Source organism: Muntiacus reevesi, chromosome 17 (genome assembly GCF_963930625.1).
Source record: "Muntiacus reevesi chromosome 17, mMunRee1.1, whole genome shotgun sequence".
Lineage (NCBI taxonomy): Eukaryota > Metazoa > Chordata > Mammalia > Artiodactyla > Cervidae > Muntiacus > Muntiacus reevesi.
The window spans coordinates 16,021,515-16,045,898 of NC_089265.1; the positions used below are offsets into that span (position 1 = coordinate 16,021,515).

At 37.6% G+C, this 24,384-nt stretch overlaps 1 protein-coding gene across 3 annotated transcripts in view; it reads right to left on the reverse strand.

The window, feature by feature from the left end:
* Positions 1–20,021: 20,021 nt before the first annotated feature.
* IFT74 (intraflagellar transport 74) overlaps positions 20,022–24,384 on the reverse strand; it is a 99,440-nt gene continuing 95,077 nt past the window's right edge. For all 3 annotated transcript variants that reach the window (XM_065907882.1, XM_065907881.1, XM_065907883.1), the window contains 2 exons: positions 22,118–22,178; positions 20,022–20,812 (listed from right to left, as the gene is read on the reverse strand). In XM_065907882.1, the coding sequence (XP_065763954.1) occupies positions 20,694–20,812; positions 22,118–22,178 (180 nt within the window). In that variant the 3' untranslated portion in view covers positions 20,022–20,693. The remainder of the gene's footprint in view (positions 20,813–22,117; positions 22,179–24,384) is intronic.

The window sequence follows — 24,384 nt, forward strand, 5'->3', positions numbered from 1 at the left end:
ATCTATATTAAAGTGAACGTGAAAGTGAAGTTGCTCAGTCGTGTCCGACTCTTTGTGACCCCATGGACTGTAGCCTACCAGGATCCTCAGTCCACGGGATTTTCAAGGCAAGAATACTGGAGTGGGTTGCCATTTCCTTCTCCAGGGGATCTTCCTGACCCAGGGATCGAACCCAGGTCTCCCGCATTGTAGACAGACACTTTACTGTCTGAGCTAACAGGGAAGCCCGGATCTAGTTACTATTCCCCAAATGAACAGTGTACTTGCCAGTGAAACACAGCTTTAAGACAAGTCTCAGCCACAGTTTCAATGAAATTATAGACCCTCTCATACAGACATTCTGGAGCTCATGTGAGTCTTAGAAGTCCTGCGTTATTCTGGGATGTTGGTCAGAATATGGCATTTAGGCTCAAGGTGGATTATAGGGACAGAAGCTGTAATATTCACTTGGGCTTAGTCGCTCAGTCATGTCCGACTCTTTACAACCTTATGGGCTGTAGCCCAGCAGGCTTCTCTGCCAGTGGGATTCTCCAGGCCAGGATACTGCAGTATACATGCAGGTTGCCATGCCCTCTTCCAGGGAATCTTCACAACCCGGGGATCAAACCCAGGTCTCCCGTGTTGCAGGCAGATTCTTTACTGTCTGAGACACCAGGGAAGCCCAAAAATATTGGAGTACCCTATCGCTTCTCCAGGGGATCTTCCTGAGTCAGGAATCAAACCAGGATCTTCTGCATTGCAAGCAGATTCTTTACCAGCTGAGCTACCAGGGAAGCCCATAATATTCACGTGAGTACCTTTAATCACTTCAGAAAGTGATTATTATCCCATAAAATTTGAGAAAGCTGGTATGAAATAAATGAGATGTCAGGTCCTGAAGAACCCCTAGAAGTTTTATATGAATGCCTCAGGAAAAACATATTTTATGGTAATAAAGGTTTCATGAATTTGGCAGTGGGTTTACAAAAAGACACTTGGTTTAATTTTTCAGTATCCGTCAGTATCGACATTTACCAAGAAAAGTTATCATCATAGGAACTTGCACTGCTTACTCCTCCATTAGGATTTAAGTTCAATCTGGGGAGGAATTTTATTGGTCTTGGTCACTTCTTTATTCAATTATTAGTTGAATGAATGTGATAAACAGAAACAGACAGCCTTACTTTCTGGTATGGTTGTCTTTATATGTACAGATATGTTTTGTTTTCCTCACATGATGGACTTTATACCATTAGCAGTTCCTGTTATTGGCAATGAAATTATGACAAATAAATATGAGGATGGAAACTATAATTGGCGAGAAAGTAATTGCAGGGGGTTGTGGCATAAGCTGCATAAATCATGGCTGTAATAAATTACCACAAAATTAGTGGCCTAAGGCAACACAAATTTATTATCTTACAGTTCTGGAAGTCAGAAGTCTGAGGGGTCTAGGCTAAAATCCTTCTGCAGGCCCTGGGGAGATTCTGTTTCCTTTCCTTTCCCAGCTTCTAGAGGCTGCCTGCATTTCTTGGCTCACAGCTCCTTCCTCCATCTTCAAAGAACATCAATTGCTACTAAATCTCATGCTTTCTCTCTCTGGCTTGGACCTTCTTGCCTCCTTTTTCAAGAGAAGTTTGTAATTTCAGTGAGTCCACCCAGATAATCCAGAATAATCTTTGCATCTCAATCCTTACTCACAATTGCATTGTTTATTTTGCCAGGTAAGGTAACATACAGCTTCTAGGGATTAGGATGTGAACATTTTAATTCTGTGTACCATGGCTATTTTAGAAATCTTACTTACACTGATGTTTTCACTCTTTTCTCCTTCACTATGTCGTTTCAGTGTGAAAAACTGAAAAATTTTGAAAAGTCTAGAGGCACACAGCAGAGTTTACCTGGAATAAACTAAATTGGAAATTTATTTCCATCTCAACCAAGAAGATCTGATTATATAACAGATGGGAGCAGGGGGAGCACTACTTCTTTTATCATTTCAAAAGATTGTAATATGAGTTATAAACAATGAATTTCAAACAGTAAGACTAATCCTTACCTCATCCCCATTCCTCACCTTTCGAATGTACTGAAATCTGCTTTTCAGTTAAATTCAGATGTGAGCTGAGCTTCAAAATAGCAAACTTGGTAGGGGCAAGTTCTTAGCTGAAGGATGTTGCTTTTATTTTAAACATTTTTTTATAGTTTCTTTTTTGGAATTGTCTTTAAAGACAGTTCACCAGACACACAGGAAAACTGGCTCGTTATTTTAAGGTCACAAGGTACTTTGCCTACTCTGTCTTCTTCCCCTCCCCATTGTTTTAATCTACTCGCCTTCATCCTTGCTCCTTCCTCTGCTGACACTAGTGCCAGAGATCTGTGAGGTTGAGAGGAAGGCCTGGGGAGCCAGAGTGCGGCTGGGAAGGGGCCAAGGAGAACTTCATGCAGAGCTCAACAGGTAGCCGACTGCAGCGTTAGCTCATTTGTGTGACCCAGCCTATTTTAAACACTGTTAAATAACAATATTTGATAATTTGCTAAGTGTCAAAAAATTATATTGTTAAAGTAAATCCCTATTGAGAAATGTCTGTAACTTCATCTAAACTTTCTATTAGTTTAGTTCCCAATGTAAACATTATTTTAAATAAAAGGTATACTTAGTCAAATAAACTTTTATATATACTGCTCTTTGATGGGAGAAATTGGGACATTGGATGAGAGACTAGAAAAAGTTTCCCCTATATTGATATTTTTTCCAAAGAAGGTCTCAGTTTAGAGGTTTTCTTAGAATAGCTCTGTAGGAGGAGCCAAGATGGCGGAGGAGTAGGACGGAGAGACCACTTTCTCTCCTAGAAATTCATCAAAAAAATAACTGAACGCAGAGCAAACTTCACAAAACAACTTCTGATCGCTAGCTGAGGTCATCAGGCACCCAGAAAAGCAGCCCATTGTCTTCGAAAGGAGGTAGGACAAAATATAAAAGATAAAAAGCGAAACAAAAGAGCTAAGGACGGAGATCCGTCCCGGGAAGGGACTTAATAGAGGACGTTCCCAGACACCGGGAAACCCTCGCACTGGCGGGCCTGGGGGAAGTGTTGGAATCTCAAGAGTTTGAATCTGACTGGGAGGGATAGAATAAATAAAACCCACAGATTACGAGCCTAAAAGCAACTCCCAGCAGAAAAGTACCCCAGACGCCCGCATCCGCAACCAGCAAGTGGGGGCGGAACGGAGAGGAGCGGGCGGCATTACTTGGGGCTGGATCCGGGCCTGAGCGCCCTGAGGACAATCAGAGGGAGCCTTTGTGAGTTGCCAGCTTGAACTGTGGGAGAGCAAGAGAGAGAAAATTAACCGGCCCGAACACACTGCCGGCCGTTCGCAGAACAAAGGGACCGAGATTCTGGGCGGCCAAAGTCCGCCGGGAGGGTCGCGGCGAGACGGAGGGCGCAGGCGCCCGACCGGCGCGGGCGGGAACTGGGGCTGGGGACGCGGAGGGCAGAGGGCGCGCACGCCCGACTGGCGCCGGCGGGGACTGAGACTGGGACCGCGCGGGGCAGAAGACGCGCCGCACCCAGGGAGAGAGTGCCCGTCAAGCGCCTGGCTGCCTGGGCCGCTCGGCGGCGTGGGGCCGGAGCGCGGGCCCAGCTTTGTGTGCTGCGCTTTTGTGAATCGCCCGAGGGCTGGAGCCGCGCGCAGCGTGGCGCGCGCTTCAGACAGAACAGCCCGGAGCCTGAGCAGCGCAGACCGAGAAAAGAGCGCAAGCCCCTCCCTGGAGCGCCGGCCCCTCCCGGCACAGCCCCTCCCCGCACAGCTCCTCCCCGCACAGCCCCTCCCCGCAGCGCGACGGAACTAGCTACCTGAATAAGAATCCACCTCCGCCCCCTGTGTCAGGGCGGAAATTAGGCGCGGAAGAGACCGGCAACAGAACCCAAATAAACAAAGGGAACCGCTTCAGAAGGGACCGGTGCAACAGATTAAAATCCCTGAAGAAACCACCGACTGACTACACCGGAAGGGCCTGTAGATATCGAGAAGTGTAAGCTGGAACGAGGAGCTATCTGAAGCTGAGCCGAACCCACACTGACCGCAACAGCTCCAGAGAAATTCCTAGATATATTTTTTCTTTTTCTTTTCTTTTTTTTTTTTAAGTAAGGAAAAAAAAAAATTTTTTTTTTCTTTTTTCTTGGTTCTCTTTTATTTTCCTTTAAAAATTCCTTATTACTCCCCCATTACTCCTTAACTTTCATAGATTTTTACGATTTTTTTTAATTAGGCAAAACAATTTTTTTTCTCTTTCTTTTTTCTTTTTTTTCTTTTTCTTCTTTTTTTTCCTGTTCTTTTTTCTTCTTCTCTTCTATTTTCTTTTTCTTTTTCTCTTATTTCTTTTAAAGCCCTCTAGCACTCCTTTTACTACGCCTTAATTTTCATTTTCAATCCACTATAACCTTACAGAAGAAAGGGAAAAAAAAAAAAAAAAAAGAAGAGAAGCCCTATTTTTATACCAAACTTCATATATATTTCTAAAATTTCTTTTGTGTGTTTTGGTTTTTGTTTTTAATATAGTATTTTTAAGAGTCTAACCTCTACTCTAGATTTTTAATTTTTGTTTTTCAGTATATGATATAAATTGTGAACATTTAAGAATCCAATATTCAGCTCCCATTTTTATTCACGAGTGTGTTGATTATTCTCTCCCAATCTTGACTCTGTTTTCTACCTCAGAACACCTCTATTTCCTCCTTTCCCCTTCTCTTCCCAATCCAATTCTGTGAATCTTTGTGGGTGTCTGGGCTACGGAGAACACTCTGGGATCAGACAACTTCGTAGATCTGTCTCTCTCCTCTTGAGTCCCCCTCTTTCTCCTCCTGCCCATCTCTATCTCCCTCCTCCCTCTCCTCTTCTCCATGTAACTCGGTGAACCTCTCTGGGTATCCCTAACGGGGGAGAAACTTTCCACCATTAACATAGAAGTTTTATTATCAGTGCTGTATAGTTGGAGAAGTCCTGAGACTACAGGAAGAATAAAACTGAAATCCAGAAGCAGGAGACTTAAGCCCAAAACCTGAGAACACCAGAAAACTCCTGACTACATGGATCTTTAAGTAATAAGTGACCGTACAAAAGCCTCCATACCTGCACCGAAACCAACCACCACCCAAGAGCCAATAAGTTTTAGAGCACGACATACCACGCAAATTCTCCAGCAACGCAGGAACATTGCCCTGAACGTCAACATACAGACAGCCCAAGGTCACACCTAACACATAGACCCATCTCAAAACTCATTACTGGGCACTCCATTGCTATCCAAAGAGAAGAAATCAAGATCCGCATACCAGAACACTGACGCAAGCTTCGCTAATCAGGAAACCTTGACAAGCCAATCGTCTAACCCCACCCACTGGGTAAAACCTCCACAATAAAAAGGAACCACAGACCTGCAGAATACAGAAAGCCCACTCCAGACACAGCAATCTAAACAAGATGAAAAGGCAGAGAAATACCCAACAGGTAAAGGAACATGAAAAAAGCCCACCAAGTCAAACAAAAGAGGAGGAGATAGGGAATCTACCTGAAAAAGAATTTAGAATAATGATAATAAAAATGATCCAAAATCTTGAAAGCAAAATGGAGGTACAGATAAATAGCCTGGAGACAAAGATTGAAAAGATGCAAGAAATGTTTAATAAAGATCTAGAAGAAATAAAAAAAGAGTCAATTAAAAATGAATAATGCAATGAATGAGATCAAAAACACTCTGGAGGGAACCAAGAGTAGAATAACGGAGACAGAAGATAGGATAAGTGAGGTAGAAGATAAAATGGTGGAAATAAATGAAGCAGAGAGGAAAAAAGAAAAAAGGATCAAAAGAAATGAGGACAACCTCAGGGACCTCTGGGACAATGTGAAACGCCCCAACATTCGAATCATAGGAGTCCCAGAAGAAGAAGACAAAAAGAAAGGCCATGAGAAAATACTCGAGGAGATAATAGCTGAGAACTTCCCTAAAATGGGGAAGGAAATAGCCACCCAAGTCCAAGAAACCCAGAGAGTCCCAAACAGGATAAACCCAAGGCGAAACACCCCAAGACACATATTAATCAAATTAACAAAGATCAAACACAAAGAACAAATACTAAAAGCAGCAAGGGAGAAACAACAAATAACACACAAAGGGATTCCTATAAGGATAACAGCTGATCTATCAATAGAAACCCTCCAGGCCAGAAGGGAATGGCAGGACATACTGAAAGTAATGAAAGAGAATAACCTACAACCTAGATTACTGTACCCAGCAAGGATCTCATTCAGATATGAAGGAGAATTCAAAAGCTTTACAGACAAGCAAAAGCTGAGAGAATTCAGCACCACCAAACCAGCTCTTCAACAAATGCTAAAGGATCTTCTCTAGACAGGAAATGCAGAAAGGTTGTATAAACGTGAACCCAAAACAACAAAGTAAATGACAACGGGACCACACCTATCAATAATTACCTTAAATGTAAATGGGTTGAATGCCCCAACCAAAAGACAAAGATTGGCTGAATGGATACAAAAACAAGACCCCTATATATGCTGTCTACAAGAGACCCACCTCAAAACAAGGGACACATACAGACTGAAAGTGAAGGGCTGGAAAAAAATATTTCACGCAAACGGAGACCAAAAGAAAGCAGGAGTCGCCATACTCATATCAGATAAAATAGACTTCCAAATAAAGGATGTGAAAAGAGACAAAGAAGGACACTACATAATGATCAAAGGATCAATCCAAGAAGAAGATATAACAATTATATATATGCACCCAACATAGGAGCACTGCAATATGTACGGCTAACACTAACGAGTATGAAAGAGGAAATTAATAGTAACACAATAATAGTGGGAGACTTTAATACCCCACTCACAACCATGGATAGATCAACTAAACAGAAAATCAACAAGGAAACACAAACCTTAAATGATACAATGGACCAGCTAGACCTAATTGATATCTATAGGACATTTCACCCCAAAACAATCAACTTCACCTTTTTCTCAAGTGCACACGGAACCTTCTCCAGAATAGATCACATCCTGGGCCATAAATCTGGTCTTGGAAAATTCAAAAAAATTGACATCATTCCAGTCATCTTTTCTGACCACAGTGCAGTAAGATTAGATCTCAATTACAGGAAAAAAATTGTTAAAAATTCCAACATATGGAGGCTAAATAACACGCTTCTGAATAACCAACAAATCATAGAAGAAATCAAAAAAGAAATCAAAGTATGTATAGAAATAAATGAAAGTGAAAACACAACAACCCAAAACCTATGGGACACTGTAAAAGCAGTGCTAAGGGGAAGGTTCATAGCATTACAGGCACACATCAAGAAACAAGAAAAAAGCCAAATAAATAACCTAACTCTACACCTAAAGCAATTAGAGAAGGAAGAAATGAAGAACCCCAGGGTTAGCAGAAGGAAAGAAATCTTAAAAATTAGGGCAGAAATAAATGCAAAAGAAACTAAAGAGACCATAGCAAAAATCAACAAAGCTAAAAGCTGGTTTTTTGAAAAAATAAACAAAATTGACAAACCATTAGCAAGACTCATTAAGAAACAAAGAGAGAAGAACCAAATTAACAAAATAAGAAATGAAAAGGGTGAGATCACAACAGACAACACTGAAATCCAAAGGATCATAAGAGACTACTACCAGCAGCTCTATGCCAATAAAATGGACAACTTGGATGAAATGGACAAATTCTTAGAAAAGTATAACTTCCCAAAACTGAACCAGGAAGAAATAGAAGATCTTAACAGAGTCATCACAAGCAAGGAAATCGAAACTGTAATCAGAAATCTTCCAGCAAACAAAAGCCCAGGACCAGATGGCTTCACAGCTGAATTCTACCAAAAATTTAGAGAAGAGCTAACACCTATCTTACTCAAACTCTTCCAGAAAATTGCAGAAGAAGGTAAACTTCCAAACTCATTCTATGAGGCCACCATCACCCTAATTCCAAAACCAGACAAAGATGCCACAAAAAAAGAAAACTACAGGCCAATATCACTGATGAACATAGATGCAAAAATCCTTAACAAAATTCTAGCAAACAGAATCCAACAACATATTAAAAAAATCATACACCATGACCAAGTGGGCTTTATCCCAGGAATGCAAGGATTCTTTAATATCCGCAAATCAATCAACGTAATACACCACATTAACAAATTGAAAGATAAAAACCATATGATTATCTCAATAGATGCAGAGAAAGCCTTTGACAAAATTCAACACTCATTTATGATTAAAACTCTCCAGAAAGCAGGAATAGAAGGAACATACCTCAACATAATAAAAGCTATATATGACAAACCCACAGCAAGCATCACCCTCAATGGTGAAAAATTGAAAGCATTTCCTCTGAAATCAGGAACAAGACAAGGATGCCCACTCTCACCACTACTATTCAACATAGTGTTGGAAGTTTTGGCCACAGCAATCAGAGCAGAAAAAGACATAAAAGGAATCCATATAGGAAAAGAAGAAGTGAAACTCTCGCTGTTTGCAGATGACATGATCCTCTACATAGAAAACCCTAAAGACTCTTCCAGAAAATTATTAGAGCTAATCAATGAATATAGTAAAGTTGCAGGATATAAAATTAACACACAGAAATCCCTTGCATTCCTATACACTAACAATGAAAAAACAGAAAGAGGAATTAAGGAAACAATACCATTCACCATTGCAACAAAAAGAATAAAATACTTAGGAGTATATCTACCTAAAGAAACAAAAGACCTATACATAGAAAACTATAAAACACTGATGAAAGAAATCAAAGAGGACACAAACAGATGGAGAAACATACCGTGCTCATGGATTGGAAGAATCAATATTATCAAAATGGCTATTCTACCCAAAGCAATCTATAGATTCAATGCAATCCCTATCAAGTTACCAACGGTATTTTTCACAGAACTAGAACAAATAATTTCACAATTTGTATGGAAATACAAAAAACCTCGAATAGCCAAAGTAATCTTGAGAAAGAAGAATGGAACTGGAGGAATCAACCTGCCTGACTTCAGACTCTACTACAAAGCCACAGTCATCAAGACAGTATGGTACTGGCACAAAGACAGAAATATAGATCAATGGAATAGAATAGAAAGCCCAGAGATAAATCCACGAACATATGGACACCTCATCTTTGACAAAGGAGGCAAGGATATACAATGGAAAAAAGACAATCTCTTTAACAAGTGGTGCTGGGAAAACTGGTCAACCACTTGTAAAAGAATGAAACTAGAACACTTTCTAACACCATACACAAAAATAAACTCAAAATGGATTAAAGATCTAAATGTAAGACCAGAAACTATAAAACTCCTAGAGGAGAACATAGGCAAAACACTCTCCGACATAAATCACAGCAAGATCTTCTATGACCCACCTCCCAGAATATTGGAAATAAAAGCAAAAATAAACAAATGGGACCTAATGAAAATTAAAAGCTTTTGCACAACAAAGGAAACTGTAAGTAAGGTGAAAAGACAGCCCTCAGATTGGGAGAAAATAATAACAAATGAGGAAACAGACAAAGGATTAATCTCAAAAATATACAAGCAACTCCTGAAGCTCAATTCCAGAAAAATAAACGACCCAATCAAAAAATGGGCCAAAGAACTAAACAGACATTTCTCCAAAGAAGACATACAGATGGCTAACAAACACATGAAAAGATGCTCAACATCACTCATCATCAGAGAAATGCAAATCAAAACCACAATGAGGTACCATTACACGCCAGTCAGGATGGCTGCTATCCAAAAGTCTACAAGCAATAAATGCTGGAGAGGGTGTGGAGAAAAGGGAACCCTCTTACACTGTTGGTGGGAATGCAAACTAGTACAGCCACTATGGAAAACAGTGTGGAGATTTCTTAAAAAACTGGAAATAGAACTGCCATATGACCCAGCAATACCACTTCTAGGCATACACACTGAGGAATCCAGATCTGAAAGAGACACGTGCACCCCAATGTTCATTGCAGCACTGTTTATAATAGCCAGGACATGGAAGCAACCCAGATGCCCATCAGCAGATGAATGGATAAGGAAGCTGTGGTACATATACACCATGGAATATTACTCAGCCGTTAAAAAGAATTCATTTGAATCAGTTCTAATGAGATGGATGAAACTGGAGCCCATTATACAGAGTGAAGTAAGCCAGAAAGATAAAGAACATTACAGTATACTAACACATATATACGGAATTTAGATAGATGGTGGCGATAACCCTATATGCAAAACAGAAAAAGAGACACAGAAGTACAGAACAGACTTTTGAACTCTGGGGGAGAACGTGAGGGTGGGATGTTTTGAAAGAACAGCATGTATATTATCTATGGTGAAACGGACCACCAGCCCAGGTGGGATACATGAGTCAGGTGCTCGGGCCTGGTGCACTGGGAGGACCCTGAGGAGTCGGGTGGGGAGGGAGGTGGGAGGGGGGATCGGGATGGGGAATACGTGTAACTATATGGCTGATTCATGTCAATGTATCCACTGAAATGTTGTAAAGTGATTGGCCTCCAACTAATAAAATAATATTTAAAAAAAAAAAAAAAAAAAGAATAGCTCTGTAATTCAAAGCTTTTCAACTCTGGCAATTAAAGTTTACTATCTAGATGATATATGGATAAATGAGGAAAATATTATTGACACTGGCATCATAAAATTTTTATACCATAGAATATAGGCTGCAAACTGTTTTTGAATAGTAGAGTTATTAAAAGTAAGTATAATTCACAAACCTTCTGCTATTTTCAGTTACTTAAGTTACAGAAGATCTGGGCTGACAGATTCTTTCAAAGGCTCCATTCAGAAGAAAATATATAAGTATTTTTAACTACTACATGTATTTTTTCTTCATTTGACCAACTAAGGTTAATCTTCAATGAAATATATCTGTAAGAGTAATTTATTTATTTTTTTCAGGTTTTATTTTATATTGGGGTATAGCCAATTAACAATGCTGTGAGTTTCAGGTGACCAGCAAAGGGCCTTGGTCATACATACACATGTACCCAATCTCCCCCAAACTCCCCTCCATCCAGGCTGCCACATAACACTGAGCAGAGTTTCATGCACTATACAGTAGATCCTGCTGACTACCCATTTTAAATACAGCAGTGTGTACATGTCCATCCCAAGCTCCCTAACAAGAATAATTTAAGAGTAATCAAAGGAAATGCAAAAAATCCTACTTTAGATTATAATCTCACATAGGAATTGTTTTTTTTTCCTTATGGGACAGTCTTCCTCTATTTTATAAAACTGCCATTTGACTTCCTCCTGTGACTCATCCCCTTCCTATAACCAGAATAAAAAGTTCTAAATTCTAAATCTATGCTGTGCAGTTTGTAGCCACTATCCACATGCGCTATTGAGCATTTGAAATGTGGCCCATCTGAATTGAGATTTTATATAGGTGTAAAATATACATCGAATCTTAGTTTTCAAAAAACTAAGATCATGGCATCTGGTCCCATCACTTCATGGCTAACAGATGGGAAAACAATGGAAACAGTGACAGACTTTATTTTCTTGGGCTCCAAAGTCAACACAGATGGTGACTGCAGCCATGAAATTAAAAGATGCTTGCTCCATGGAAGAAAAGTTATTGACAAACGTAGACAAAGTGTTAAAAAGCAGAAACATTACTTTGCCGGCAAAGGTCCATCTAGTCAAAGCTATGGTTTTTCCAGTAGCCATGTATGGATGTGAGAGTTGGACCATAAAGAAGGTGGAGTGCCAAAGAATTGATGCTTTTGAGCTGTGGTGTTGGAGAAGACTCTTGAGAGTCTCTTGGACTTCAAAGAAATCAAACCAGTTAATCCTAAAGGAAATCAACCCTGAATATTCACTGACAAGAGTGACTACTGAAACTGAAGCTCCAATACTTTGGCCACCGGATGCAAAGAGCTGACTCATTAGAAAAGACCCTGATGCTGGGAAAGATTGAAGGCAGAAGGAGAAGGGAATGATAGAGGATGAGATGGTTGGATGGCATCACTGACCCAATGGATATGAGTTTGAGCAAGTTCCGGGAGATAGTGAAGGACAGGGAAGCCTGGTGTGCTGTAGTCCATGGGGTCACAAAGAGTTGGACATGACTGAACAACTAAACAACATTTTTAAGTGTAAAATACACATTGAATCAAAAGACTTAGAATGAGAAACAGAACATAAAGTATCTCAATAATTTTAAATTTAATAGATGTTGAAATAATATTTTTGATATATTTAGTTAAATAAAATACATTAAAACAAATTTCACCTACTTCTTAATTTTAATATAGGTATTAGAAAATTAAAATTGACATATTTGCCCACATTTGTAAGCTCATATTATAATTCTATCAGAGAGTACTGTTCTAAATTATCAAGCCAGTGTTTCCTCCTACAGCATCAAGATCAAAGAGCTTCATTCCTGAATAGACATGTTTGGTTGAGTTTACTTATGCATTAAAAAACCTACAATTTAAAATATTTTGGAGCACTATTTTAAAATATTTTATAATATTTTAAGCTATTTAATCACTAGCTCACTCTGGAAGAGTAGATAGATATTTCCCCCATTTTTCCAGGTGCATCTCTACAGACCTTAAAATGACTGACAATTGTACCAGCCATAAAGGTGCTCTAAGTCTGTACCAGACTCAGTTACAATGCCTTCACTTTTATTTTTACTTTTGGTATACATTCTAAGACAAGCAATGGTTATTTCAGTTTTAAAAATTCTGCCTAGAAATAAACAAATCATTGACCCTAGATAAAAGGCTAGCAAATGGGAGCCTAAATGATGTCTCAACAGATGTTCTCTCAACAGGTATAACCACCTATCCATCCATCTATCCATCCATTCTCATTCATCCATCCATCATCAAACCTTGCCTGTCTTTGAATAAGCTTCAAAAGCTGCTCTTGGAGTATAAGAGTGGTGCTAGAGTAGAAGAATGGAATGTTTGACACTTCTGCTTCTCAACAGAAATCCAAGATAATATTCAAAGGGCTCTTGAGTAACTGTGTCCCACAACTCCTATGCCACTATGCCACTTCCTTTAAACAAATGCTGTAGCTTTAGTTAATCATCCCCTCATCTATGTCCCATCCCATCCCTGAAAGTGAAAAGTGTTAGTCACTCAGTGGTGTCCAACTCTTTGTGACCCCATAGCTGGGGCCCACCAGGCTCCTCTGTCCATGGAATTCTCCAGGCAAGAATACTGAAGTGGGTTGCCAAGCCCTTATCTGAGGAGTCTTCCTGACCCAGGGATTGAACCTGGGTCTCCCACATTGCAGGCAGATTCTTCACTGTGTGAGCCACCAGGCAAACCACTAATCTATACTTCTTTTTAATAGCTGGATAATGTTTCATTGTTATCTTTAGGTACTACATTTTATTTATCCATTTATCACTTAATGGATATTTGGGTTGTATCACTGTTAGACTATTATGACTAATGCTGCTATGAACATTTGTATGCAAGTTTTTGTGTCAAAATATGTTTTCAACCCTCCCAGGTACATATACCTATGAATGGATCTGTTAGGTGACATGGTAACTCTATGTTTACTTTTTCAAGAAATTTTCAAACTGTTTTCAAAAGTGACTCCTATGCCTTTCAGTTTGGCTTAGCTTATCTCACTCAAACTGATTCAATAAGCATTCACTGTGGGCTTACTCACCAACAGGGCCACTTGGCAGACAGGATGCAGATGACTAAGACATCATCCCTGTTTTCAGGGAGCCCACTGCCTGGTGAAAGACCTCATAGCTTAGTAGAAATGAGTGAGAAGTCCTTCCTACCACCTGGTATCTGCCTTAAAGAGGGAAGAAGAAAGTATTTGTGGCTCAGTATACCAGATGAGGACGAGATGCTCAGATGACCCCAATACTTTACAATAACACCACTAGCATTCAGGGAACATTTAATAATGTGGTTTGTGTTGTTTTCATTGCTGTTACTGTGGATTATTATACCTTTATATGAGGCTTAAGATGAACTCATTAGTTGTTCCTAAAATTTATCTATGTCTAGTGACACTTAGAAATACATGGGAAATAAGTAGTCATGATTCAATTTTCATTATATACTTATCTTAATCACAAAATCATTATCAACATATGGAATCAGCCTGATACACAGAAATCTTTGAGATGATTCCAATAGCTGAAAGGTAAGAATTCAATTTGGCAAGCTAAAATTCTCTAAGCCTCTTGTAGAAGCAGAGGAGATACCAAGGGAAAAGAATGAAAAGTGGACAAAAAGATAGAAGAATGAAGAGAACATGATGCCACAAAATGCAAAGGAAGAAAAAGTTTCAAGAAGGTGTGGTTAGTAATTTTAAATCCTACATAGAAATTTTACTGGAATAAAACCTAGTGGTTTACTAATTTTAGTAATTAAAATATCAATTGACCTAGAGATTGTCATACTGAGTGAAGTCAGACAGAGGAGGGGAAATATCATGTCATCCCTTATATGTGGACTCTAAAAATGAAATGATACAGGTGAACTTACTTACATAATTTAAGGACCTATTGTATAGCACATGGAACTCTGCTCAAAGTTATGTGGCAGCCTGGATGGGAGGGGAGTTTGGGTGAGTGAGTGAGTGAGTGAGTGAGTGAGTGAGTGAGTGAGTGAGTGAGTGTGTGTGTGTGTGTGTGTGTGTGTGTGTGTGTGAGAGTTTGGGGGTGTGTGTGTGTGTGTGAGTTTGGGTGTGTGTGAGTTTGGGGGTGTGTGTGTGTGTGTGTGTCCTTTGCTATTCACCTGAAACTATCATAACATTGTTGACTGTACCCCAATACAACATAAAAAGTTTCCTAAAAAGATATCATTGGTCATGTTAACAAAGCAATTTCAGTGGAGTAGAGGGAGCAGGGCTTGGAAAAAAGATTGGAGTATGAAGTAGACTAGTCTTTTAAGAGTTTTGAATGTGAAAAGAATGGGAGAAAGATGAATGTGTTTCTGTATTGACAGAATGAAATCAATGGAGGAAAGGCTAAAGCCATAGGAAGAAGGGGCTAAAAGACAGAAAATTAAGGAAGCTTCAGAAGGAATCTGGAATGGATATAAGAACCAGTATAGGAACTAATCTGAGGCAGAGAGAGGCCTTCTTCTAGAAAAGAAAGACTTAGAAACTATGCTTCTAAGACATATTCTCATGAGAGAGATGCATAGGTGTTTCTCCAAACTCAAAGTCCTATGCCCTTTCAGTTATGCTGCATTCCTTAATAACTATGTACAAGCCGAGGAGAAAGGTGACGAAGGAAAGATCCACAGGAAGTGTGTAACAAGCTTGGGTTGTATGAAGGGGCGTTATCTCTTCTAGTAAGTGAGGACAATATTTGCAGAGAGCTGCTTCAATGAGGAAGGTTAAAGAAATGACTAGTTATATTTGTATGGTGGACACTTTTATCGCAACGGGTAAAATATGAATAAAGTCAGATTATTATGAGATAGGATGAGGGGTCTGATGCACATTGCAGTTGAAATTCCAGTGAGTTTCCCTTACTGAGGTGCAAATGGGTTAGAGCTAAATCTCCTTTCCAGTCTTCATTTGGAAATGTCTTGTTTACATTTCTGAGGCTGTGACCACACAATGTCAAAACATTAGCTTGGTATGGAATTTCAGACAATCAATCCAACATACTCTTTAAAAAATTCTTTTCATCAGGTCATACCTTAATACTTACCTAAGATAAGTAAGAGATATGGCTTGTCGAGGTTATTGTTTAGGGAGGGGGATGACAGTGCACAGTGAGGTCACGAAGTTTCTTAGAAATAAACAGTCTGACATATCAGAGTATGTGGTAAGGAAAACCTGTCCTGGAAATCTAATCTGTGGTCAATAAAAAGATACTGGATCACAGAAATTTTGAATGTTTATTTTATGGAAGACTTTTATCCTTTCTTTCTTTCTTTTTTTTTTTTTTTGGCTGAAGTAGGAGCATCTTGGAGATAATACAGTGGTAAGAGGTTTTTTAAGAAGTTTGCTTGCCTCCTATTATCTGTATTTCTTTCAATTAGCTGTCTCTTATGGATACTTCTCATGGTCTAACTGGCTATCTCAAGTGTGCCACAGAAAAAGGAAATAAAGCAACTGAACTTTTACAGCTTCACCAGAGCCCCTTCTCTGACTCTGAAATATTTCTAGCAGGAAAAGGAACGGAGCCAAGGAACATGGTCAAGGCTAGATGTCCCCAGAAAGGTAGGGCCAATTGGCAGTAAATGTCCATTTGGCCTTCTGATAACCACCATGAGCAAGGCACGGGGCTTTTGTGATATTTTAAAGGCAAGAGCTCTAATATACTGCAGAGATTTAGGCTTCATCCATCCATCTACTGTTTGGCACTTTTGTTATTTCCTCCCAAGGGATGCTTGCTTTTCTCTGTAGGCTACGTGGGAAGTTAAAGAGGCTGGAAAAGCAATTTTCTCTTCCTCTCCTTCTTAACCATTTCCCCTACTCCTGAGACACAAAGTCCCTGCTTTGTCCTTGGCTGGGGGGGATGGAATGGTGCTGGTTGGCCTCTAAGGTGGCCCTCCCCCACTCCAGTAAACTGAGGGAAAGTTCATTTTAACAAGAAGCTATTTAAACACTGAGAGGCTTTTAAAATGAACTATGGTTTACTTTGATAAAAAAAATTCTGGTTGAAAAAAAAAATTCAGGTTGAGCTTATGGACTATATCAAATATTTTCACCTTCAGCACTGGTGGTGTAGTGGTGAGCATAGTTGCCTTTCAAACAGTTTCACCTTCATGTTAATCAAGACTTCCTTTAGTAGGGTGAATTTATCTGTTGAAAGTGACAACACAGAAATGAGGTAATATTTCAGTTTGGCAGGCTGTAGTTCTTTCTTGATCTATACCAAATACAATTCTAATCAATTAAGTTTGCTTTCTTTGATGGTATTACTATGTTGTTATCATGGTAAAAATACTGTTTTACAAAAAGATTTTGAAATAAAACAGTAATTTTGAAAATCTTATTTTAGTTTTTATATTTTTTCTTGTGAAATGCTTACTTAGTGTATTTAAGCCTCTTTTAGGTAGAAGACCACTCAATTCTTCTGACTCATGCTTCCTCCAAACTCTTCTACACTGGACTCTCCAATAGGTGTTATCTTCCCTCCTATGACACAACTTTTCTTTATGCGTAATCACTCTTGACTTGAAGGAGAATAAAGTTGACCAAGCAGAACAGCCTATTTACCAGCTAGGCTATTTATACACAGGTTATTCCTATGTCCCTTAAGATTATACAGTTAGTTTCAAAGCAGCAATTCATTGCAATATGTTATGAGGAAAGATACTGAGGCAGCAGAATATAATCTATTATCTACTAAAAAGAAGCAGTAAGAATTAACCTTTTGTTATTACAAAGTTATAATAAGTATTTTAATAGAATTTTTAAAATCATATTTTTTAGTATGAAAACACATTCTGCATTGTGTTCCTAATTAAAACACAAGAAAATTTTTAGTTATAGTGATGAAGGCAGTTTAATTAAAACAACTAAAATAAATATATACAGTGCACTGTCAAAACCTGGATAATGCCAATGATGGTGAGAGGGCAGGCAAACAAGCGCTCTTGCACACTGCTATTCATGTCATGTTCCTGAGAGCAATTTCTGTCAAAATGCCTTGGACTCTTGCTTCTGACTCTGAGCCAACCCAGTGAGTTAAGCACTATTATTCCATTTTATAGATGAAGAAACTAAAATTCAGAGACTAAGGAACTTCCCTATGTCATATGAAAAGTTAGCAGAGGAGCTGTGGTTTGAACTCAGTTACATAATTCAAAGCTTATGCCTATCCACACCCCACTAACCTCATTCAATACATGGTGTTTGTTTTCAGAAAGTATTCCCATAATAAAATAATATACAGCAGTTTAACATGTTGTACAGGAGTATATGATGACATGAATATATGTCTGCAAAACTATAAAGATCAAAAGTTTAAGAACAGTATGATCTTAATTTTTTTAAAAATATAAGTATATAATGAAAAATAGGTATGTATGACAGATGTATATAGACGCACATTTTAAGAGACTAATGTGATCACGAGTAATTTTCTTCATTTTATCTGTCTTTCTTAAATTTTCTACCTTTGTATTAAAAGCTACCTTTTTAAAGATACTCAATCTCATTTCTCAAACTGTCACTCTGCAATTTAAAGACACAACCTGCTTTTATTGAAAAAGGTAAATAAAAATGAAAGATACGTTAATTTTAAAATAGATCACCACAGTTCTCTAGGAGTCTGTCAATTTCTTCTTACTTCAAGTATAAATGTTCTTATTTATTAAGGTTGCTTATGCTGGAATCATATAGCTAAAGGAAAGAACTACAGAGAAACCGGGCAGCAAGAACCCCTGGAGCTTCTCTTGACTGATCTTTCATCTCCAGTGTGAGCAGCATGACTCCACACTCTAATCCTCTTACCCTGCCTGAGTTTTACACTGTAACATGAAACCAGAATATGGTCCAAACCAGGAATCCCATTAGTGAAAGAGTATAAAGAACTCATGTTTATTTACTGATAAAGATAAGGGTGGGAAAAACAAAGCTTTTGCTCACTTTCCCATGTTGATCTTCATTAGTAAGGCTGTTCAGCATGTTTGTTCAGTTGACAGCTTCTTTCCACATGACTTACAAGGTGTTATTTTAACAGGAATGAAACTCAGGGAGCAATGTGACTGACTGAGGAAGAGCCGGTTTAAGCAGATAGTAGCCTCCAGGTCTATCCTAGCAGAGGGAATATTCTTGTTGGATTTGTTGAAAAGCTCTGAGAGGAAGGAAGAGACATTAGTAAGAATTTCCCTCAGATAACACATTTTAGTTTAAAGAAATCCTGCTCAGTTATGTTCCCCAAATATCATATATGAGTAATTTAGAATGGAAGTTGGAAATTTTGCTTTTTTCAAGAAATTTTCAACTTTTTTCTGCCAAACAACACAATGTTATAATATAAACACACATATATAATGACAAGGCAATTTTCTTCCTACTTTCTTTCTGAGTAAAGACTGGTTAAGTTCTAGCTCAATGATTACGGCAGAGCTGTCTAAACTATCATATGTCCTTTCTACAAGTTAAAGTATTAACTGTATATATGTTTTTAATTTGAATTTTTATTGCATGTCTAACTATTATATGGATATCACAGATAATTTTGAGAAAGTACCAGGAAGTTCATTTCAATGAAGATGAAAAGACTCACAATCCCACTACTCAGAAAAAACCTGTAATATTAATAGTATATATTCTTCTTGAACTTGTTGCACATTAGCATATTAAGGGTTCTGAGTAGAAAAGAAGAGAATAATTTACCTTTGTTTCAAATAATGCTTCCCAAATTCCTTTGACTATGAATCCTTTGATGGTATAATACCTATTAGAAACCTGAAGAACTCAGGATCTAAGGAACATATTTTATGATTGCCACCTTAATGAATGTATCAATGTGCACAATTTTCAGCCATACTAGTAATCCAGAGTTAATCAAATTCAGAAACGTTCACTCTTCTACCTAAACTCACACTGAACTAAAATTGAATAATTTAATGATAAATATTTACTTCAGGTAAGGAACATGCACGGGAACTTTTATTATATGTGAATTGTAACTCAATAAAGCCTTTTTAAAAAAGAAACTAATAAGCTTGTGTTTCATGAAAACTGAGAAGTAGAATTACTTGAGGAATGCAAGATCAGAGCAAAGGAAGGATAGTTTTAAGGAATACTTTATTCTGGCAAAAGTGACTCACTCTTCCCAAAAGGCAGGCTACATCTTCAGTTCCATAATGTCTCCCCAGATTGATATGATACATTTCTACCTCTTCCACCTTATCCTTTCAAATGTGCTGGCAATGCTTATATTAATCTGCTTAAGTCCTCCTGTAGTACTAAAGAGTGAATGCATATTCTGGAATAGAAATGAACAGCAGCAGCCATAGTCTGAAAGAGTCCACTGTAAATACAACATTTATTTTAAATTTCATGCTTTCCCTAGCAAATACATGTAAGAAAGAATTTTTTAAATGCAAAGAGTAAAAATATTAATTCCCAATAAAGAACAGTCTTAATTTCACAAAGGAATAACTGACAGGTAAAAAATTTTACCTATTTACCTGTGATTTCATATGCCTTAAAACACATCAAATATACCTTGCTTGAGAAGTAAAGCTCAAAACTAAATACCTCCCTTCTACTCTTATTATCGATTTCTAGAAGCAAAAGTTGGCAAGGTTGATAAATGCTAAATCAGAATCATACTCCAAGCATGCCTCCTAGGCTTGACATATGAAAAGATGATAGCATTTGCTGCCACAGACAGATTATACCAACTAAATGAATAACAATAGCTACTTTTAGTTTGTTTTATCTCTTGGTTCTCTGAGACATTTTTATCACCTACACAAAACAAATCTAAATATAAAAGGAGATGATACTTTTTTAATACATAAGCTATTTATTAAACTATTATACTATTTAAAGCATCATTCTTCGAAGAGGCCATGAAATTACAACTTTCAAAATTTTTAGGTAAAACTCGTCAAGGGTAAGCAATTTTTTTAATGGCATGTACAATTTAGCAGCAAGAGAACATTTCTATAGAGACTTGCAGTTGGTTCAGACTCAGTTTCTGCTCATGCTACGTAGAGCATCCACGATGCTTTTATTATACTCTGCAATCTGCTTGGACACATTCTTCATAATCGACTGGTAATCACTCTCTTGACTCTTGGTTGCTATGACTAAGTACATGAGTTAAGAGGAACAATATCAATACAAATATTAATCTAATTCTGTCATGTGGAAAAGACCCAAATTACACTAGTATTTTTCTTACTGAAAACTGAAGATGGCACAAAAAAGCACAATTAGAATAGTTTCAAACAGTATTTTAACAGATTAAGCATCAAACCTAAAAGGTCTAACCCTAAAAGGCCAGGCCAAACTTAGTCACCTATGGTATACAAACATTTTTAGAGTTAATATGTTACTCATCTCAATCTGGTCAAAGAACAATTCAATGTTCAGAAGAACCACATTCTATAGAGTACCACACAGAATTTCAGGCAAGTTTCTAGACGTTACTCTGCTTCAAAATCACCTACTTTGTGTCAGAGAAAACCAGAGTTCTGGACTTTAACCAATTGTGAATACAAATCTGCTTTTAAAATAAATTGCACGACCACTGGGAATAGAACCTTTAGCATCTCATCTGGAGGAAAGCTGGGTCCACGCTGCCCTGAGAGGATGTTCAGTAGCATCCTAGAGAACCTATGCAACCAATGAGTTAGAATCTAGTTCTCTAATCAGAGTTGCTCTTGAATAGGTCAAAGAAGGGACTAGGAGACAACCTTTGGGGAAACGCTTCTTGCACTCCACAACACCTGTTGTCAGTTGCTGCTTCCATCTATGATTACACAAAAAGATGAGCAAAAAGACTGAATGTAAGTACTATCTTGATAGAAATAAGATGGGACATAAGTACTATCTTGGTAGATGAGATTGAAGGTCAAATTTCTCATGACATTTCTTGGTTATCTCTCCCTTTGCTTCCCAGATATCTAAGGTACAGCATTATAAATAACAACAAATGACCATACATACACACATATACATATATATGGTTATATGTAATTCTCCCAACAAGTCTATGAGAAGGAAATATTAGCTGTATTTGAGATGATAACATTGCAGTTTAAACAGTTAAGTAAACTGTCCAAAGTCCATAACCTATATGTAGTAGCATCAATATTTAAAATTAGATCTCCTGACTCTAAAATCTGAGTACTTAGTCACTATGCCACAATGTGGCTTTGTATGGTCTGCCTTCTATTAGTTACTTTAGTACACACACACACACACACACACACACACGCACACACTATTGTAGAATGGAAACTGTCTTATTCATTTCCCACATAGTTTAGCCAGTATTTTGTACATATTAGGTATTTGATGTTGAACTGAATATTATTTCAGTCTTTAAAGAAATTCCTAGGGAAAAAAAAACCCTCAGTCAAGTCCATTTGCAGTTTTTTAAAGGATACATTCTTTCATCACAAAATTATTTTGCTCATGGTGTTGCCACTTCCTCTCCAAATTTGTGAGCTAAAGACACAAAAGAAAAATGTTCACCAGCGCCCATATGCAAAACAATTATACACTCCTTTGAGATATAAGAAAAAACCCTCAATTTAAAATCTTTTCAACTCCCGCATTTAACAGAGATAAAGCCATGACAGACAAGAAATTTAGAAAAAGTTAAACAACAGTAAATATAATACTAAATAGAACGTTGAATTCAACAAGTTTACTCTGTTTACTTTAATTGGAACATATTTGTTATACCAATGAACATACCAACTGAAAGACAATTTATATTTCCCTTTCCTAAAAGAACTTTAAAAAGAAGAATGGGACATGATAAGAATCTCTCCTTGAAATCTGAAGGTCTAATGCCACGAAAGTACTACATATTCTAACACTGTCAAAGGTTCAGCTCTATAGGAGAAACTTCCTTATTTCCAGGGCTAAATTTCCTGTCTAATTTCACAAGCTGTGATAAGAGCAGAGCTGCAGTGTAAAGATTATAAGAGGGCTGGTAAAAAGCTGGCATTCTTACAATAATTTCTGCATCAACAGGAAGCTAATGTGGATATTATATTGATGGTTGCTTCCTCCAAAGACAATTTTACTGTTATAGAATTAAATTGTTTTTCTGATTTAATTAACCTTGTAACTCTGGGTTATGGTCTTTTTAAGATGCACATAGTTTTTTTCCTAAGCAAAGGAAAGTCTGAAAAATGAAACATTAAAATAATGTTCTGCCTGGATATTTCCAAGAAGTAATAATCATTTGAAAAAAATCTGATAACTGAAACAGCATTCATATTTCTTCCTAAACTCAAGTTAAAATTATTTTCAGGGCATAAGTTCAGTATCAGTGTAGCATCTATCCCATTGTTTCCTCCAAGGAGAGGAATCTAGATATTAGGATGAGTCATAACTAATTATATGAACTGTATGTGCTGTGAGTTAATACTACGAAATCAGATCTAGCTTCCCCTGATAGAACCTTGAAGTTCAGATGGACTTAAGGAAGTAGTCAGCACTTTTGGACAATAAATCTCAAATAACCTTTTGCAAAGTCAAGTACCAAGTTTTCCCTCTTTGTTTCATATAAAGGGGTGGCCTTCTTATTATGCATCAAACCTCTTAAGTGCTACATGAATAATGCTATAAAAGCAACTCTATGTCATATGGTCAAATTCCTTCTATACCATACATTTATTTATTTCAGTGATGTATTTAAACCTTGCCTTTAAAGCCCCCCAAGGATGTCAAGAAGCACAAATCTCTTTTCTTCCTACAACTTATTTTAAGAGTCTATTGTGAGTTCTTCACATTATGCTTTGCATAACCCTGAAACATATGACTTGCAAATATTTTCTCCCAAACTGTAAACTGCTTTTTCATTTTGCTGATTGTTTCATTTGCTGTGCAGAAACTTTTTAGTCTGATGTGGACCATTTATTTATTTTTGCCTTGGTTGCTTGTGCTTTTTGGTGTTACAATAAAAACTTGTTGCCAAGACTAACGTCAAGGAGCTTTTTCCCTATGTTTTCTTCTAGGAGTTTTGCAGTTTCTTCCAATATAAATAAGTTTAAATGATATCAAATAAATAACCACTCAAAAAAGGTCTGTTATGCCATGTTATTTATAGATGTCAAAGCCAGTTTTTAAGAAAATAACTTCAAAAAATAGGGAGACCAGGATTTGATTCAAACAACTGGGATTCATAAAAGGCAACCCATAATACAGAGAAGCATTATAAATTGTGGTTTATGTTACAAATTCCTGTAGATGGGGTTAAGAATAAGATTAGCACTTAATGTGGGAATAAACAAGGTAGCCACGGACTGGCTCTAAGAAACTGTGTTTATCAAATGTTTTTCTCTTTAAATCATCTATTCAGTGAAAGAAGAGGGCCGAAATCCATATGAAGTATCAATGCTCTTTCCTATGAACCATAAGACACTGGCCTCATTAACTTTTTCTTAGGTTTTCTTCTCCAGTATCCATTCCAACTCTAAACAGACAAGGATAAATTTGTTATTTACAAGTCTATAAATAGGCTTGTATATTATAAAGCAGAGACAAAGTAATTGACTAATAAATCTGAAACATGTAAATTAGTGATTTCTAAGTTTGTGGCAAACTCTGATGAGAGTCCATCCCTTTTATGAAGAATATAAGGTTTATCTTTTTTTAAAAGGTACATACATACAATGAAACAGCTGACATCCTAAAAATA